This window comes from Thrips palmi, unplaced genomic scaffold (assembly GCF_012932325.1).
Source record: "Thrips palmi isolate BJ-2018 unplaced genomic scaffold, TpBJ-2018v1 HiC_scaffold_12, whole genome shotgun sequence".
Classification (NCBI taxonomy): Eukaryota; Metazoa; Arthropoda; class Insecta; order Thysanoptera; family Thripidae; genus Thrips; species Thrips palmi.
In genome coordinates, this window is record NW_023144623.1 from 10,449,850 (window position 1) to 10,467,510 (window position 17,661).

General features: G+C 63.0%; 2 protein-coding genes across 3 annotated transcripts in view; one reads left to right on the plus strand and one right to left on the minus strand.

Annotated features, from left to right (window-relative positions):
* Positions 1–12,406, minus strand: part of LOC117639863 (BTB/POZ domain-containing protein KCTD15) — a 32,986-nt gene extending 20,580 nt beyond the window's left edge. Inside the window, exons 1-2 of the mRNA XM_034375807.1 lie at positions 12,359–12,406; positions 11,299–11,687 (exon numbers count right to left, since the gene is read on the minus strand). Coding sequence (XP_034231698.1) covers positions 11,299–11,687; positions 12,359–12,406 — 437 coding nt within the window. The remainder of the gene's footprint in view (positions 1–11,298; positions 11,688–12,358) is intronic.
* A 3,516-nt stretch (positions 12,407–15,922) lies between these two features.
* LOC117640009 (myosin regulatory light chain sqh) lies at positions 15,923–17,389 on the plus strand. 2 transcript variants are annotated; one of them, XM_034376165.1, is made up of 4 exons: positions 15,923–16,078; positions 16,658–16,869; positions 16,946–17,175; positions 17,259–17,389. In XM_034376165.1, exons 2-4 carry the CDS (start codon positions 16,680–16,682, stop codon positions 17,361–17,363), a joined length of 525 nt encoding a protein of 174 aa, XP_034232056.1. In that variant the 5' UTR covers positions 15,923–16,078; positions 16,658–16,679; the 3' UTR covers positions 17,364–17,389. The 2 variants fall into 2 exon arrangements, with proteins under 2 accessions (XP_034232056.1, XP_034232057.1); XM_034376166.1 differs by having other exon boundaries at positions 16,028–16,174.
* Positions 17,390–17,661: the final 272 nt, after the last annotated feature.

A 17,661-nucleotide genomic window follows, 5' to 3' on the forward strand; every position in this document is an offset into this window, starting at 1 on the left:
ATAGCCAATCTGGCCGGCTCTGCCTGCGGCCCTGCGGCCCGATTCCGGACAGTCGCGTCGCTCTGTCTCTCTCGCGCCCCTTGGGATGCCCTGCGGTACCCTGCGGGTGCGAGAGAGACAGAGCAGCGAATCAGCCTGCCGGCTCTGCCCGGCTCTGCCGCTCCGACGGCCCTGTCGCGAGTGATTCATTGGTCGCCGCACTCATTTGCATAACACGACAACAAAACAACCCGCACTGCCACAGCGCGGCTACGCCAGGCTACGCGGCCAGCCCCCCGGGCAACAAGGACCGGAGCGGGGAGGGGGGGGGGAATCAGCCTGGAGTGCTGGAGCGCGGCGGCTGGAGCGCCGCTGGAGTCGCGGCCTGCTAGCTGGAGAGTCCGGCTCCAAGCCCACCGCGAGCTGCTTGCAGCACGCAGTGCTGGTCGTGCTGCAGGAAGGCAAGGCGGTGTGCAGGGAAGCGCTGTCACTTCGCGTCCTAACCGACCTTGGGGACCAGAGACTCAACGCACACTTCGCCCACGCACACAGTGATCGGATGTCGCCCGGACTTGCCTCCGGTCCACGCAGTCAGTGCCAGTGCCAGTCCCTTTGGGAGGGTCTTTTTCGAAAGGCTTGTCGGTTCGTTGTTCGTTCCTCCATTCCTCCGTTTCGTACCGTGCGCCGCAGCGCCGCAGCGTTCCCCTCCCCTCCCCTCCCCTCCCCTCCCCCTCGCCTCGGCCTCCGCTCGGCTGCTGCCCCGAGGCGACGCCGCGGGCCGCGCGCGGGACGCCAACCGCGCCGTCAGAAGAGGGAGCGAGAGAGGCAGCGGCGGCGCGCGGAGGGGAGGGACGAGGACGGAGAGAACATTTTCGCTCCGGGGCTAGGCGGCGAGGCCTGCCCGGGCCCTGCCCCAGCGCGCCGTGCCGCCGTGCCCCGAGGCGGTCAAGTAGACCCGGATGAGCGCCGCGGGGCTCGGGGCAGGGAGGGAGGGGAGGGCCCGGGCTCGGCTTGGTACAAGCCCTGGGGCGTCCCTTCGCCACGGCCAGCCCCGGGCGTCGCTGTGCACCGAGCAGGCCGAGCAGGCCGAGTGGGCCGAGCAGGCCGAGTGGGCCCAGCACAGCCGCGCAGCCCTCCGCCATCGTGACCCTCACGTTCGCGTTCGCCTACCTGGCGAAGAAGGCCGCCGATTTCAATCGGAGCCGTACCGCGAGGCGTGGCGCTCGGTAGTGCTTGGCGACCAGCACCGCGCGGCGTGCGTCGCGTGGCGTCGCGGACCGCGTGGCGCACCACCAACCGCTAGCCTGCCCGGCCTGCCCGGCTCTATCAGAGCACGTGTTTAACTTCCACCATAAATCAGTGAGATCGGCTCGGCGTGTTCGGTTAGGTTCGGCGGCGCGGGCGGCATGGTGTGAATGAGGGAGAGGGTGTTCCGGACGCGTCCCGACGGCCTGCCAGTGCCTGCCTGCCCGCCTGGCCTGCCCCAGTCTCCCCGGGGCCAAAGGTGCCAGGGTGATTTTATCGTGGACGGGACGGGTCCGTCCGGGACGAGCGAAATCGCCGGCGGCGTCCTGGTCCTGCCCAGGTGGCCCGCGGGCTCTAGCCTCGCTCGGTCCCCGACTGCCTGCCCGTCTGTCCACCCGTCCGTTTGCCCGCCGGCCGACGGTCGACGCACTGGCGCAACGCAGGGCAGCGTGGGGCCGCGGCGGGACAGCGCGGGGGTCGGACCGACGCCCGCGGCGCGGCCCGCGGCCACGACGGTGTCCATGGAGGCCGCCGCCTCGCCGCCGCGCCGCCGCGCCGCCACGCCACAACGCGCGCGAGGACAAGACCCTCACTCGGGCCGCGGACGGCACTCCGCCCACGCCACGCTTGTCTCTGTCTCTCTCGCAGCCCCACGGGACGCATGAGAGCGAGAGGGACAGCAAGGAAAGCGAAATGCGCGTGAATTTCCAGATTTGCGGAGTGTCCGACGTGAGCGGCGGGTGGCGAGTAGGTGTCACTGGCAGCACCCCGAAGATGCCCGAGGAGCACCCACCCACAGTGTGCCGCACAGTCGCACGGCTCCTCGGCCCGGGGCGTCTCGACGGGGAGTCTCGACGCCTCGGCAGCCTTGCGCCGGCCAGCGTCCCCCCCCCCCCCTGGTGGAGTCCTGGACGCCGGCGTGGCGAAGCGCGAAGCGTCGCGAGGCGTCACACAACGGCGTCGTCGCCGAGGATGAAACGCGTCCACGCTTCGCCCCGTCCGCAAGGCCCTGCTCAAGGCCGTGTCCGAGGCCGTCTCCGCGCCTTGTCCTTTGACCCCTCGACGGTGTCGGCCGTGAGTCACTTTGTGCCTCCGAGATTGCAGAGCCGCCCCGCCCGGCCACCCCTCACTAGCGGCCCCGAGCTACGCCACGCCACGCCACGCTACGCCATGCCGACTGAGTCCGTCTCGTCCAGGCAGGGCCAGGGCAGGGCAGCCGGGGCAGGCCCACACCTTTCGCCTCGGAGGCAAACCGTTTCCTGCCCCGCCCCGCCGCCACATCCCCGCCCCCACATCCTCGCCTGGTCCGTGCCCCGCGGCCCGGGGGGAGGGGAGGGGCTGGGCGAGGCTGGCCGCGGCGGGACAACGCGGGACAAGGACAAGCTAGGCCTCGCGGAGGATATGAGGATCCGGGCTGGAATAATTGACAGAAGAAAGAAACGAGGATGAATTCTGAAATGAAGTTTCGGGATGGGCCAAGTCCGCCCGGGGCGCTTTCGGCCGGCCGAGAGCTCTCTCTCTCTCTACCTCTGTCTCTCTGCATGGCTGGAGCCAGGCTGGAGCGCGCCTGGAGCCAGGCAGGGCCGGCGATAGCGAGCGACCCCAGCGCGAAAACGCGCCGGCGAGGATGCGCTACTACACACGCTGCGGGCATGTTCCGAAAGAGTATCTCTCTGTCTCTCTCGCACTCACGGGGCGTCTCGTAGGGGAGCGAGAGGGACAGAGCGACGAAACGCCATTCGGAATGAGTCCTCCGGTGGCCGCGCCGCCGTGTCGTTGCGCAAGGCCATTAGCAGCGTGCCCTTGCTTTACAGCCTTATAGCCTTTAGCTCATTGCCCACGTTTGAAAAACGAGAGCAGGCGCGCCGTGCCGTGCCGAGCCGCGCGCGTCGCCGCGAGCCACGCAGCGCACGCCTGCAGTGAGCGCAGCAAGCTCGCCTTGCAGCCGAACGGCCGAACGTAACATTGGCGTGCTCCATTGAGAGCTGCAGCGCTGCACACTGCCCCAATCAGCCAGGGGGGCACATAAATCAGCCTGCGGTGACGTCACGCGGTCGCGGACCACCTGCCGACAGCCTGCCACGCCACGCCAAGGGAAGGACGACCAATGTCCTCAGACTCATGACACTCCTGCATTGGTCGTTTGCAAAGACCTCTGTGCCAATTTCAGCCGACCAACTTTGCGGCAATGCTGCCCCTAAACCAGCGGTTCTCAACCTTTCTCGGCTCGCGACCCCAAATTTGTAGCCAAAAATTTCCGCGACCCCCAGGAAAAATTTCGCGACCCCACGGGACCCCTTCTTTAGCATGCCACTGCGTCTGATCCGAGGCGGGCATTTTGCTCCCTCAACGAGAAAATTGGTCTTTGGACCTTCCTTTAGAATGCCTTTGTTGCGAAGTGCGATTATCAGTCTTAGTTTGGGAGCAGTATTGTCTCAAAGTTGGCCAAAACGCTCAGAAATGTCTTTGAAAAATCGTGTTTTGGGCCGATTTTAAGCAGCCACTGCGTCTGATCCGAGGCGGGCTTTTTGCTCCCTCAACGGGCAATTGGTCTTTGGACCTTTCTTTAGCATGCCTTTGTTACGGAGTGCGATTATCTGCCTTAGTTTGGGAGCAGTATTGCCGCAAAGTTGATCAAAACACGATTTTTCAGACATTTGTGACCGTTTTGATCAACTTTGCGGCAATACTGCTCCAAAACTAAGGCAGATAATCGCACTCCGTAACAAAGGCATGCTAATGGAAGGTCCAAAGTCCAATTGCCCGTTGAGGGAGGACGAAATACCGCCTCGGATCAGACGCAGTGGCTGCTTAAAGTCGGCCCAAAACACGATTTTTCAAAGACATTTGTGACTGTTTTGATCAAATTTGCGGCAATACTGCTCCCAAACTAAGGCAGATAATCACACTCCGTAACAAAGGCATGCTAAAGGAAGGTCCAAAGTCCAATTGCCCGTTGAGGGAGGACGAAATACCGCATCGGATCAGACGCAGTGGCTGCTTAAAGTCGGCCCAAAACACGACCCCAGCTACCTCGCAGCGACCCCTCAAAAAAAATTTCGCGACCCCACTTGGGGAAAAAGATTTCTCGCCTTGGATTGGACGCAATGGCTGCCTGCCTGAACTCAGCGCAAAACACGATTTGTCAGCGTCACAGCCCAAAGACACATCCATTGAGTTTTCACACATATTTACCAGTTCGCTTCATCCACTCGTGTTTAGACCATAAAAGCTTGTATTCTTGGTATTCGAAATTTTCATAGAGACTCGTATATTCTCTGCACTGAAATAGCGAGTGACGGCCCCTTGGCCAAAACCGAGCTCACCGTGCCCCGGCCGCGCGCCGCGCGGGCAGCCCTTGGTATCCGCCGCCCCCTCGGGGTGGTGGCGCGGCAGCGGGCCGAGGGCCGTGGGCTCCGTCCAGCCCGGCGCGGCCTGGCGCGGTGGCTGGTGTAACTGCCAGCATGTACGCCGGGGGCGCTTTACAACTGGAGTGTCCGAGGCGGGCGGGGCGCGCGGACAACACCGCGGTTACAGCGCGGCAACTCGGCCGAATCGGACCGCCAGTTGCGCGACTCTCGCTCTGCTCTGTACACTGTACACCGGCCGAGCCGCGGGACCCCTCAGGACCCCTCAGGACCCCGCTGGACCCCGCAGGCCTGCATACCGAACGCCTCATCAGGCTCATACTGCCCACACGAGTTTATTGCCCATTTTGCCCCTGCCCGCCTTGCCCGCCTTGCCCGCCTTGCCCGCCTTCGGCCTCTCGGGGCGAGGCATGGCGATGGCGGCTGGCGGCATTGCGGCATGGCCCGGGGCGCACGCCGGCCAGCCCCGCCAGCCGCCAGTCCCGGCCGACCGGCTCCGAGCCCCAGGCGCCACCGGCGCGGCACAGCAGCCCGGCGACCAGGACTTATACACCTCGCCACTCGGCGAGCCGCGACTCCGAAGCGCGCGGCGCGCACACGTAGACACACACACACGTAGACACACACACTGACTGGCGGCGCGTTACGCCCGCGACGGCCCAGACAGATAGCCGTCAGTGGCGATCAGCGCGGCCGCGGCGGCCGTCGTGCCGCCTCCCATTACCAGTGGCGCGTTCGCCGCTTGTGCCAAGTCCAATGAGGCTGCGTGCCGGTGACGCGACGCGCCAAGAAGGACTCGTTTTGGCGCGGCCCGGCAGGTGTCTGTCTGTCCGTCTGTCCGTGCGCTTGCGTCTAAGGGTCGCTATTCGGTAAGGGCGCGGCGCGCAGTTTTTCCATGACAATCGTTAATGATTGCGCCGCTAGATGAGGAGAGCGAAAGAGAGAGAGGGAGAAGAGCTTCCTTCCGCCAAAGGTGCGCTTTCAGAGCGGCGCGGCGGTGGTGACTCAGATAAACATCCTCCAGGACGGCGCGGTCCTGGAGGCGCGGCACTGGAGGTGGCGGCGGTCGCGTTCCAGGGCGTTCCAGGCACCGCAGCTCCTCCAGGACTTCCAGGACGAGGACGACAAAGACTGGAGCGACAACGAACCCCCTCTGTCTGGTTCTGGAGGTTCTGGTTCCGGAATGCTCCCCGGGGCTGCCTCGCGGGCCTCCCCCTCCCCTCCCCGCTGACGTGGGCTAGGGGTCCACGACGGCGAGGCTCGCCGGGGGCCTCGGGGCCCGGCGCTGCCCGTCCAGGGCGGAGGGAGGAGTCCAGGGGGAGGGCCGGGGACGGCCGGGGACGCGTTAGTCCCCGTAGTAATGGTGCCCCCAGGGCCCCCGCCGCCCCGCCGCGCCGCCCCGCCACGCCCCGCCGCTCCCCGCCAGGGCCTCGCGGCCCGCGGCCTGCCCCCGGGCTACTCCGCGTACCTCCGCAGCGCGCGGCGCAGCGCGGCGCAGCGCCACCCCGCGCGCCTGGAATGTAGCCCGCGGCCTACCTGCACCGCCAGCGCAGGCAGCGCGGCCTGGCGCAGCCCTGGCGCAGCCCTGGCGCAGCCGCCATCCACCGCACTGCGAAACACTGCGCCCGCGCGGCCAGGACGGCCGGCCGAATCCAAATCACTGCCGCCACCAGCCTCGGGGAACATTCTCCTCCGCCGGAGCAATAAGAAGTCAACTTTCAACAAAATTCAAAATGTCAACTAATTTTGGGCCCTCTCTCCCCTGGCAGCCTCAAACTAAGACGACGCTGCGGCGCGGAATTGGCCGCGATGTCTTGCCCTTGTTCCGGGGCGTGTCCCGTTGCTCCGCGTGTCTGACGCACGTCGCGGGGCAGCACGGCAGCACCCCCATGTCGTCATCGCGGTGCGTGATGCTGTTTCCGGGAATGCGCGCCTCATAGTAGCCCCCTTCGTCTCATTACACGTCGCGTGGGGAATGTTTCTGGAAAGCATGTCGCCTCCCTAACCAAATGATTACGAGCGAGCAGGACAACGAGTTGTAATGACGGCCGGTGTCGTCTCGGCCGCCTCGGCCCTACACGACATGACCCGGCTGGTTATTATGGGCGCCCTTTAGTGCACTCGGCTACACTGGCATTAAAACGTCCAGCAGACTTTTAAGCAATTTTTCAAAGGCGCGCCATCACCGTGTTTGTCTCACACGAGTGTTCCTGGGGATAGGGTAAGGTTACCAAACATGGATCACTTTTTAAATAATCTTCTCTAGATCGAAATTAAGTATGGGTTGACTACTATTTTTGAATCTAATATAGATGTTTACCTTACTGGTCATATTGCTACCAAAAATGGTACCTCTAACTCAAATACTTTGGAAGTTGTGAGGACAAGAAAATATGGCTATTTTTGCTAAGGTTAGGTTAGGGTGGTCCAATCATGGATCACCCCACCAGCGTACGGACACAAAGCAAGGTATGCATTCAGTAGTCCCAGAATATCAAACTAGTCTGTCCAAAGTGCACGATGAAAAATTTTGAAGTGACTGCGGTGATTGCTTGGCCCAGAATCAGGGGTGCAAAAATCACCTTTTTGAACGTCATTTTTCCATCGATTTTCGGGGGCCTGTTTTAGGTGTCTTTCTAAACGCAACCCTGCAGAGTAGAGAGACGCAGTTACAAACTTGTCAGCTTCACATCGAACAGTCAAAGGGTCAGTCTAAGCAAGGAAAGACAGAAATTTAGGATCTGGTCACCTGGTCTTTAGTTATAGACCCCCAAACAGAAATGATCCATGTTTGGTACCCCGATCCATGTTCGGCACTTTACCCTACTCGCTGGAGCAGCAGGTCAGTCCACACAGCCACCAAAATTTTGTCTGTTTTAGAGGTGACATTTTTTCCGCCAACTTTCGGGGCGACCTTGCCGTCAAACCCAACCAGCACCTGGCCGTCATCGGCGAGATGGCCTGTCGGGCCTGGCGGACTGATCAGAGCACGGCGCCTCGGGCGATGCGATTTACGGTGCAGGCTGCATGTGTACCCGAGGCCAATATCCAAAACGGAATTGGCTTGCGCGTTCCTGTTGACTCTGCTGCACGGCGGAGCGGCGGAGCGGCGGAGCGGCGGAGCGGCGGATGAGGCGGGCAAGGATGACGGCCTCGATGACGGCCTGGATGGGCGCGGCGGGCGCGGCCGCGGCCTGCGGAGCGATGAATGCGGATGGCCGAGCGGAGGGGCACAAAAGCGAAGCGGACGTCCGAGGCAGCGAGGCAGGGCCGGGGCAGAGCCGGGGCAGGGTCGAGGCAGAGCCGGGGCACAGGCAGCCGTCACGGCCTTCTATTTGCTTCCCATTTGCCAAACAGAGGCGGCGCGGCCCGGCGGGGCGCGGCCTGGATCAACGAGGCTGTTACGCCTCGACAGAACAAACGAAGCAGCCACGGCAGCCACGCACAATAGTGCCAATGGAGCGAACGGCCAACGAGAGGCGCTCCCTATCACTTACAGCCCACACACACACATACACGCACACACACACATACACGCACACACACACACTTTGTGCGTCCGAACCCAAACTCCCCCTGAACTGCCGCCCCGCCACGTCCATCCATCCAGGTGAGGTCTGGCCAGAGACCGACCGGCGGAGTTGAGTTTGCCATCATTGTACGCGAGAGCGCGCGCGCACACACACGCACACTCACACAGGCGCGCGTTTGCGAGCGACCGGGGGGCGGGGGAGCAGCCGGGGTGCACATAGGACCGCGCCGACCGACCAGTCCGACCAGGCCGGCACGGCCCGGCACGCCACTCGCAATGTAATGAGTTTACTCAGCATTGGTCCTACACTGGCGGGCCCGCCCCGCCGCCCCCGCCGCCGCAAACCTCCAAACGCAGGGAGCTCTAAGCTCACTGTCTGCCAATCAGCGGCCGAGTCGAGCGTGTATGTGTGTGTGCGTGCATGTGTGGCCTGCTCGTGAAGCGCCAATTTTGCCCCCTGCAGCTCGGCGCCGCTCGGCGCGCACCTTCCTGCCTGGCGCTCCGATACGCCCCGCCTGTGTTCCGGAATAGACGTATTTCCCGATGGAGGCATCACACTCACACACACGCAGACAGGGCAGAAACAGCGGCCGCTCGCACCGTCATTGACGGCCTGACGGCCGTCTGATAGAGCGCCATGTTGTGGGCGGGATGTCTTTCCCGCACGACCGCACCCACCGCACCGTGACGCCCTGGTGCCCTGTGAGAGCAAGAGAGACAGAGCGACAAGGTAGCGCGCCGCCCGCGCCGCCCCGGGCTGCGTGATTATGACGCCGAGGCCCCCGGGGCACGCTGCCACGCCCCCAGGCCGCCCCCAGGCCGCCCTCGCCCTCGGCCTCCCGCAGCAGACCGACTCCGAAGGGTCGCTCTGTGTCTCTGTCGCACGCATGGGACGCTCCGTCGGGGTGCGAGGGAGGCAGGGTGAGACTTTTATGCGTGCGCACTAGACTATCGGCAGCAGCGCGCCAGGGCGGCCAGGGCAGCGCGGCCGGCTGTACCAACCAAAGCCGAAAGCGCCGCGGGCGCAGGGCCTGGCTGGCTGGCCTAGCTGGCCGACGGGGAGGGCTGCACAGCCGCTCTCCAGCGAGCTCTCCGGCGAGGCAGCGAGGCCCCAGCCTCCAGGACACCTGCTCGGTTCTGACAGCGCTCCAAGGCCCCGAGGATGTCGGCCGAGCCACGGCCGGGCCCAGCAGGGCCTGCAGTGATAATGGGTAGCATGGCAACTTCGCTCCGCTGTGCTCCGCTCCAGCGGCGTCCAGGTGGGCTCCAGACTCCAGACTAGGCGGCGTGCGCGGAAGGGCGGAAGGGCGGGTGGCAACAGGTTGCGCCTTTCGCACGGCCTGGCAGCATGCCGCCTCGCCCAGCGCGGCCAGCGCGGCCCCGCCACGGTCCACGTGGTCCCCGACGTCCCCGACGTCCCCGACGCGACAGACAGCACCTGGCCGCCGTCCGGCGCGGCGCGCTGGGGCGGCCAAGACTCGGCTCCCAGCAGCGGTTAGGTCGTCTCTCTCGCACTCGCGGGGCGCGCCGTGGCGAGAGAGACGGCGACGAAACACGCCTGGCGCTTCTCTCACGCCCCTCGAACGCCGAGCCCGCCGGACGCTGCAGATGGTTCGGCTCGCGCGTGGGAGGCAGGCAGCGTCGGCCTCCTCGGCCGTACCAGCAGCAAACAGCATCGCTTTCCCTCGCCACAGAGTTTGGACCGCAGTCTGCAGTTCAGTTCGTCGCGGATGGCCGAACGGACGTACGGCCCGAAAGGTCAGGCGGTGGACGTCTCCGCGTCACCGCGGCCCGGGGTGGCCCCCACGCCCCACGCCGCAGAGCAGCAGGTTCTGCCTCCGCGGGGGCTCTGTCTGGGCTCTACGCCGGGCTCTGCCGCGCTGGGGCTCGGGGGCTTCGCCGCGCCGCGCCTCGCCTGTCTGGTTGCGAAATATAACCTAACGAACGCTTCGAGCACCGCGCCACGGCACGCCACGGCACGGCACGGCGAGACCGGGCGAGTCTAGCACTGCGGCGGGGCGTGGCGGGGCGTAGTCGGGGGTGCCGCGGGCTGCAGCCGCGCCGAGCGCCCCACACAACGGCCGCGGGGCATCCGCGCGCTGCTCCCCCTCCCCTCCCTTCAGACCGTCTGAGCGCGGCAGCCTGGCAGCCTGGCAGCGCGGCGTGCGTGGGATATCGCATTGCCTCGCCTCGCCTCGCCTCGCCAGCACACGTACAACACTAACAGTGCGCGCCACCGCCAGGCCGCCAGGCCGCCACCGGCAGAGACAAGTTTATCTGTCGTCCGTGGGTTCAAAACCCCGCGGCGGGGCTGTAGCCGTGCATGGCCACGACGGCATGGCCGGCAGTTCCTCCTTTTCCTCTCGCTCTGCAGCAGTGCTGGGCTGGGCTGGGCGCGCTGGGCGCGGCACCCGTTTCCGGCACTGGCCTGGCGTGGAAGGTGGAATTGGGGCCCGCGACGAGAAGGGACACATACAGTGTGGGGCGGGGCGGAGAGTGGCCGAGAAGGCGCCGTCCGGGCCCATCCGCCAGGGCTATAAAGACAGGCAGACAGACGGACACACACACACACGCACACACGGCGGAACGCCCATCAGCCACGCTTATTAAGGCCATAAATCCTCATTAGGCCCCTGTGTGACCGCGCAGAACACTTTTGCGGACTGCCGTCGCCGCCGTCGTCGCTCTGTCCCTCTCGCACACGTGGGCCGCTGCGAAAGAGGTGCGAGGGAGACAGCGAATGAGCGCGCAGGACGCTGCGGCCGGCGCCGGACGCGCGCGGGCTGCCGGCAAGCCGATTACACTCGATTACGACGGCGTGCTCGCGCCTTGCCGCGCCTCGCCGCGCCGGTCCGGTGAGGGCGCCGCCGAGCAGCGGTGTCAGCTGATTGCCTTGTCCCTGTCTCCCTGCCGAGTGCGGTCGTGGGTGGCCCCGCCGTGGCCCCGCTGTCGCAGTGGCGCGATGCACCCCAAAAGTCTCCAGACATATTCTGCCGCCTTCTGCAGGGCGGCCAGGGTTTGGCCTGCAGGGCGGTACGTGTGACGGCGCCACCGACGCACTATTAAGCTCAAGAAGGCGCGGGACAGTCCCAGAAGAGCTCCACCGGGGCGCGAAAAACATGAGGCCAGGCCGGTGCCGGTAGAAGTACTCGAACCCGGGGCTTCTCAACTCACCTCTTGCCGCATGGAGACTCCAGCCCGACCAATGCCGCCCGGTTGTCCACGGTGGCAGTCGGGGAGCGAAGGGTGTCGTGGGGGAAAATGTTGGCGGCTTGCGCGTCGCGCGGCCACAGGAGGTAGTCCACGCCGGGGAAGTCCACGCCGGGGAAGTCCACGACCGTCCTGGCGGCCCTGGAGGTCCTCGTGGAGTCCGCAGACAGCACTGTCACGGGGCGGGCACGCGGGGCAGCACACGCACACACGCACACACACACACACGCACGCACACGCACGCGTGACACCTCGCCGGCGCCAAGCAGCGCGATGCGGTCGTCGAGAAGATGCTGGGGATGACGAGCTCGGCGCGCGCTCACGGTGTGTTGCTTTCGGCGTCCGCGACCCGACTGGATGCGGCAAGGGAGAGGGAAGCGAGCAGCCTCGCCGCCTCGCGCGCTGCGGCGTGGCGCGCTGGCCCGAGGTTCGGCCGGCCGCCGCCGGGAGCTCTGGCGGCACCACCGAGCCAGAGCACCGGTCGCTTCTCTCGCTGCTTCCCACTCGCGACACTCGACCGACCAGCGACCACGACCAGCGACATTCGCTTCGCTTGTTCAGACTGGTTCAGACGCAAATCAGCCGTGCGATGGCGTTGCCTGGTGTTGCCGCGTCCGCGCACCCACTCCACCCACACCACACCTCGCACTGACTCCCGAAAGGGCGCGAGAGAGACGACAGAGCGACGAAGCACTGTTCGAAGTGCGGAGTTGGTGGTCCCTGATTTACTTATGAGCTATTCTTTTCAGCCTTTGAGAGGATAAGGGTTGCCGTTGAACCGGTCGCCACGCTGACGGCGTGCCGGGCGTGCTCGGGCGCGCTGCCGGCGTCCTGGCGCGCTTGGCGGCATGAAAGCAGCTCTCCTTACGGCGCCCTGACAACCGATGCTTGGCGGCTGTTCAAAGTTTTATGGCATTAACTTTCCAGCCTTCCCCTAGCGGCGGTCCGCCGGGCAGGGGGAGGTGGGGGAGGGCGGAGGCAGGGTATCTCAAGTGACTCCGCGCAGCGCCGCCCGCCGCCCGACCGCAGTCTGCACCTCGCGCACCCGCTTTTGAGACGCGGGGGTGTACATCGTCCGGAGACGCGCGCTGCCGAAGTAAAGCTCTGGCGCCAAGTCCTGGCCAAGTCATGCCGAGTCCGGGCAGATTGTTGCAGGGACTGGCGGGGACTATTGCATGGCCACGGCTGCAGCAGGAGGGTGAGCGGGAGGCGCTCGGAGAGAAGGCCCTGGAGATTAGCTGTTTGCTCATTCGGAAAGCATTTCAGCGACTTTCCTGCAGAGCAAACACAATCCGGGGAGAAGCGACCGCCGCCTCTGCGCGCCGAGAGCGACCGAGCGACGGAGCGGCACCACGACCACCCCCGCGAGTCCGCGGCACGACTCTCCAACACTGCTGGCACCCCGTCGTAGTTCAATGGGTAGTACTACCCCGTGTCGATGTCTTCCACGCTTCCCAAGCCTCGCCGTGTTCGCCCACACGCCCACCTCCACCCGCACTCCGCAGCCCACGCGCGCCCACACCCACCAACACACAGCACAGTGAGCACACACTCACGCAACCCGGCTTCCGGGGGAGTCAAACACTGAAAAACACACTGGCGTGCCCCTGTCGTTCGCATACCCTAATTAAGCTGGGGACAAAGTGTGCCTCTGAGCGAAATTTTCAAGATTGCGATACCCCCACCCCCTGGTGCCTGGAGCCTGGAGCCTGGAGCAGGCCGGCTGTGGGTCCGGTTCCCTTTTGAGAGCAACCCAAAGATCCTGCCAAGGTCTCATCACAAGTTGGAGAGCGGGTAAAGTGCCTCCCCGTCCCCCTGCCTCCCCGCGTCCTCCCCGTGCAATTGCCCCCGCCCCGCCCCGCCCCCTTCCCGTCGCCCCCGCTGCCCCCGGGCAATGCGTGCTTATTAATCCTTGGGCCCCAGGCTGTTTACCCCGCGGAATTTTCTCCGTGCTCCGCCACGGCGCGGCACGGCACGGCGCGGCACGGCACGGCCTCGGCGCCACTCGTCGGCCTCCCCCGCAGGCCTCGCCCGCTACCCGCAGGCTGCTCAGGGCTCGGCGGCGGGGAGGTCTTGGGGAGGTCCCCCCGCGGGTAGGGTAGGGGGTAGGGCTCCCTTTTTCTTCGGGGACTCCCCCCTCGCGGGCCCCCCTCGCCGCCGTGTCGGCGGTGCGGCTCTGCCCGGGGGTTGCCCCAGGAAGGGAAGAGGGAGGGAGGAGTGGCGGACCCAAGAACACTGAGCGGAACATTCGACGGAACATACGACGGAACATGAGGCGGGCCGTGTCTGGCCGTGTCTGGCCGTGTCGCGGCTGATCGCGGCGGTAAGTCGCCGTGGCGCTGCGTTCGCTGCCGGCTGATGCCGAGCCGATCTCTCTCGCACCCAAATGGTGCAAATGGTCCGTGCCGCGAGTGCGAGGAAGACAGAGCGGCGGGGCGCCGTCCGGAAATGAGCCAGCAGCCCTTGTTGTGCCGTGTGTGGCTGCGCCGATATACAGTGTACGACCTGCCCGAAGCAAAGGCCCCAACTACTGCGACGAAAACCCTATTGCCTGTTGTTTTCGGCTGCGGTGCGAGTGCCGTGCCTCCTCACTCGGAGTGCACTGCGTGGCCGTGGTGGAGGAGGTGGAGGGTCCGGCGCGGCTACGGACAGCAAGGGCGCCCGCGGACGAGAGGATAGGCAACCCAACGTACTGCGGTGCGTTGGCTGCAGTGCCTCTGGGCGTTCCTACGCGCGGCGCCTGGCGCCCTCGGAGTAGTTTGTATGTTCCCCGCGGTGCGCGCAGCACGCGAAGCCACCCCGCGCGCAGTTCGCCGTTGGGGCGGGGCGTCGACGGGGAGCTAACGTCTCGTTTCGGAGCAGCGAGACAGGAGTGCGCGGACCAGCCACGCCATACACGCCCCGCGCTCCACGTCAGCCAAACGTCAAGAAGCCGTCAGCGAAAAGCACGCAAACACAGCAGCAGCAACAAGAGCGCGGGGAACGCGCGCTACGCGTCCTGTCAGTCAGTCCTGGCCCCGCGCCGCGCCCAACCGCCAGCCGCATTGCGCGCAGCGCAGCGCCAACCCTCTCCGCCTCTCTGTCCATCCACCTGCCCTCTCTCTCACCACTCTCCACCCCTCGCCCTCGCCGGACCGCACCAAATGAAACCGATTCAAGGAGCAGGGAGGCGAATCACGGCACCGGGCGTACTCGAACTGCACGTTGGAAAGAGTGCATCCCGCTGGGTTCCTTGGACCGGAAGCAGGGGAAACACCGAGGATGAGCTTCGCACATCCCGTCGCTGATTTCCTATAAAATGTGTCACTTTTTTACTGCGGTACGCCACGGGCACGGGGCCGTGGGGCTGGCATAGAGCATAGAGAACCCGCTGTGCCCCTGGGCCACCCTAAGCTACCCTGGGCCCCACACTCCCATTCCGCCATCTCGGGGCCCGCCGCGCCCCGCCGCGCCCCGCCACGCCCCGCGCCCCGGGGGCACCTCCCCTCTCTTTCCGAGGTTGCTGTGGAGTTGTGCCCTGAGGGGGTTTAACTCCCAATTGGTTGCATGTCGAGGGATATTGAGTTCACAGCGGTTGCTATGGTAACCTAACCAGCCTCAGCCCCCTCCTTTCCTCCTCGTGCCTTTCTTTCCGTCCTCGGCCATGCTTCTTTCGTCTCCACTTCGGGCATGGCCGGGCCAGGCCGCCAGGCCCTTGTTCTAGCTCACTTAGGTACACCGATATTGTACTTGGTAGTTTCCCTTGTCGTGCGGAGCGCGCAGCAGCGCAGCGGGCCCTCGGGGTGTATGGCCTCGACGGGGATGAAAGCCCCGACCACCCTGGCCGCCCTGCCCCGGCCTGACGTGTGGGTTTTCCGGCTTGGCCCGTCTAAACTGTGCTGCAAGCTGCAGCGTAGTCGACGGCCTCTAGTGGCCCGTCCGCTACACTGCCGTCTGATTCCGAGCACTGCTTTCGTCGCTCTGTCTCTCTCGCACTCATGGGGCGGTCCGTAGGGGTGCGAGAGAGACAGAGCGACGAAGCAGTGTTCGGAATCAGACGGCTGGTGTGCGAACGGCGGCCCGAGGGATCCGACTCCACCGTGCCCCGCAAGGTGCCCCGCGCGGACTCCACCGCGAACCACACCGCGCTCAACCGCCGTGACCAGCCCACTCACATCCACTGGCGCTTGGGCAAGAGGTGGCCACAATCAACCCATAGCAGACTGATTCTGAGAGTCGTTTTCGTCGCTCTGTCTCTCTCGCACATACACTGTTGGTTCCCATTCATCCGCCACTGATAGTTCCCGGTTTCCCCCAATTCTCCAGAAGGTCGGGGCGTCGCGGCGTGACGTCACGTTGGCGGGAGAAATGCGAAAAGCGACCATATCGGGCGGCGCGGCGGCGGCGTGCTTCGCCTTTTATGGCGAGAGCGCCGCGCTGCCGCGGTGTCCGACCCAGACAGTGCCCCCGACCCCGCCCCCTCCGCCGTGCGCGCCCCGCCCCCAGTCTCCACATTTGCGGCACTTTTCCAGTGGGGCGAGCGGCTCTCTCCGGCCGAACATCCCCTATCGTGCCGCCAGGACGCCAAGTGGCTCGAAATTCGCTTCATTTGGTGATTCCCCCGCATCTGGCGCCTGCCCGCTGCTGACCTACTTCTCGGGACGGCCGCCAGAGCGCGCTGCTGGTGGGGTGTGGTTGCGCGTTTGTTTGTGGTTGTGAATCATTCGGCAGGTATCTCCGTTGGGAGCGTTTTGCTGTGTGTCAGGTGGGTTTGAACTGTATTTGGGCGGGTTTAGCTTACAGTTACTTTTGCGAAATAATCGCGGTGGTTAGGTTATTGGCGTCGGAGTAACCGTTGCGAGTGAGTTGTCAGAGGTTTCAGAGTATATTCATAGATTTGTGTCTTGTCCATGCAGCAGATGTTTCTTTCTTTGTTTCCTTGAAAGCATTCTTTTTATGCTACGGTATTAATATTACCAAATATTCCGCCCCCTTCTTTTGAAATAGCAGAATCATCTGAGACCAATTATTTGGCTTAAATTCCACGCAGTCCAGCTGCGATGGGTGTGTTCTGCAGTGTGCTGTTGTGACACATCATTTCTGACTGTTGCCATTTTTCTCATGAAACAGAGTTTTCGCTCTTCTTCTTGAGTACAAAATAATTATTATTTACGGTTAAATATCTAGCTTGTGCCAGGCGCTCATGTGTCTCGATCTGAACGTCCTTCGTATTTGTGTGCTTAGGTTATGTCTGTCTAGGCCAATGACATCTGCCCTCCATAGCAGCATCTACACCTTCTGTGTGCTTAGAATGCGTCTTATGCCATACTTGGTTCTGTTTCAGGTTTTCTCCAAACAAACCAAAGATGTCGTCCAGGAAGGCTGCAGGCCGCCGTGCCACCACCAAGAAGCGCGCTCAGCGTGCGACATCAAATGTCTTCGCCATGTTTGATCAGGCACAAATCCAGGAGTTCAAGGAAGCTTTCAATATGATTGATCAAAACAGGGACGGATTTGTCGATAAGGAAGATCTTCACGACATGCTGGCCTCTCTTGGTAAGTCTACTTTCCACTTAAATTGTTAAAAATGTTTGCGATGGAGAAATCTTTTCACAAATTCCTGTCATTGTAGGTAAAAATCCCACTGATGAGTACCTGGAAGGTATGATGAATGAGGCTCCTGGACCAATCAACTTCACCATGTTCCTGACCCTCTTCGGAGAGCGTCTCCAAGGCACTGACCCAGAAGACGTCATCAAGAATGCTTTTGGCTGCTTTGATGAGGAAAACCAGGGTGTTATCCATGAAGAGCGACTTCGTGAGCTCCTCATCAGCATGGGTGATCGTTTTTCAGACGAAGATGTAAGTATCTTATCTTATGCTATGTTTAAGTTGTGTTGTAAATTTTCCAAGATAAATTTTTAAAATAAATAATTTTTTTCTAGGTGGATGAAATGTACCGTGAAGCACCTATCAAGAATGGAATGTTTGATTACATTGAATTCACTAGGATTCTCAAACATGGAGCTAAGGACAAGGATGAGCAGTAATATTCTTTTTCTATCTTTCGTCATGTGCCTTTGTGATAATTCACATCTTCTTCAGCTTCTATCTGGCCACTTGGCCTAACATTGAAATGGTGGGTGTATCTCCCTTAAAGAATATCTTAAAATGGGGAATTCTAATTATTTATCAGTATTTTCGTCAAGAATTTATCTAGCATTTATTCATTGTTTTTCTTGTATACCTAGTGGTTTTTATTTGTAGATCCACAATCTGGTTGATGCTGATATTAACTCGTAACATTATGAATTTTGTGTTTTTCTGTATTGGGACCATTTCTACCTT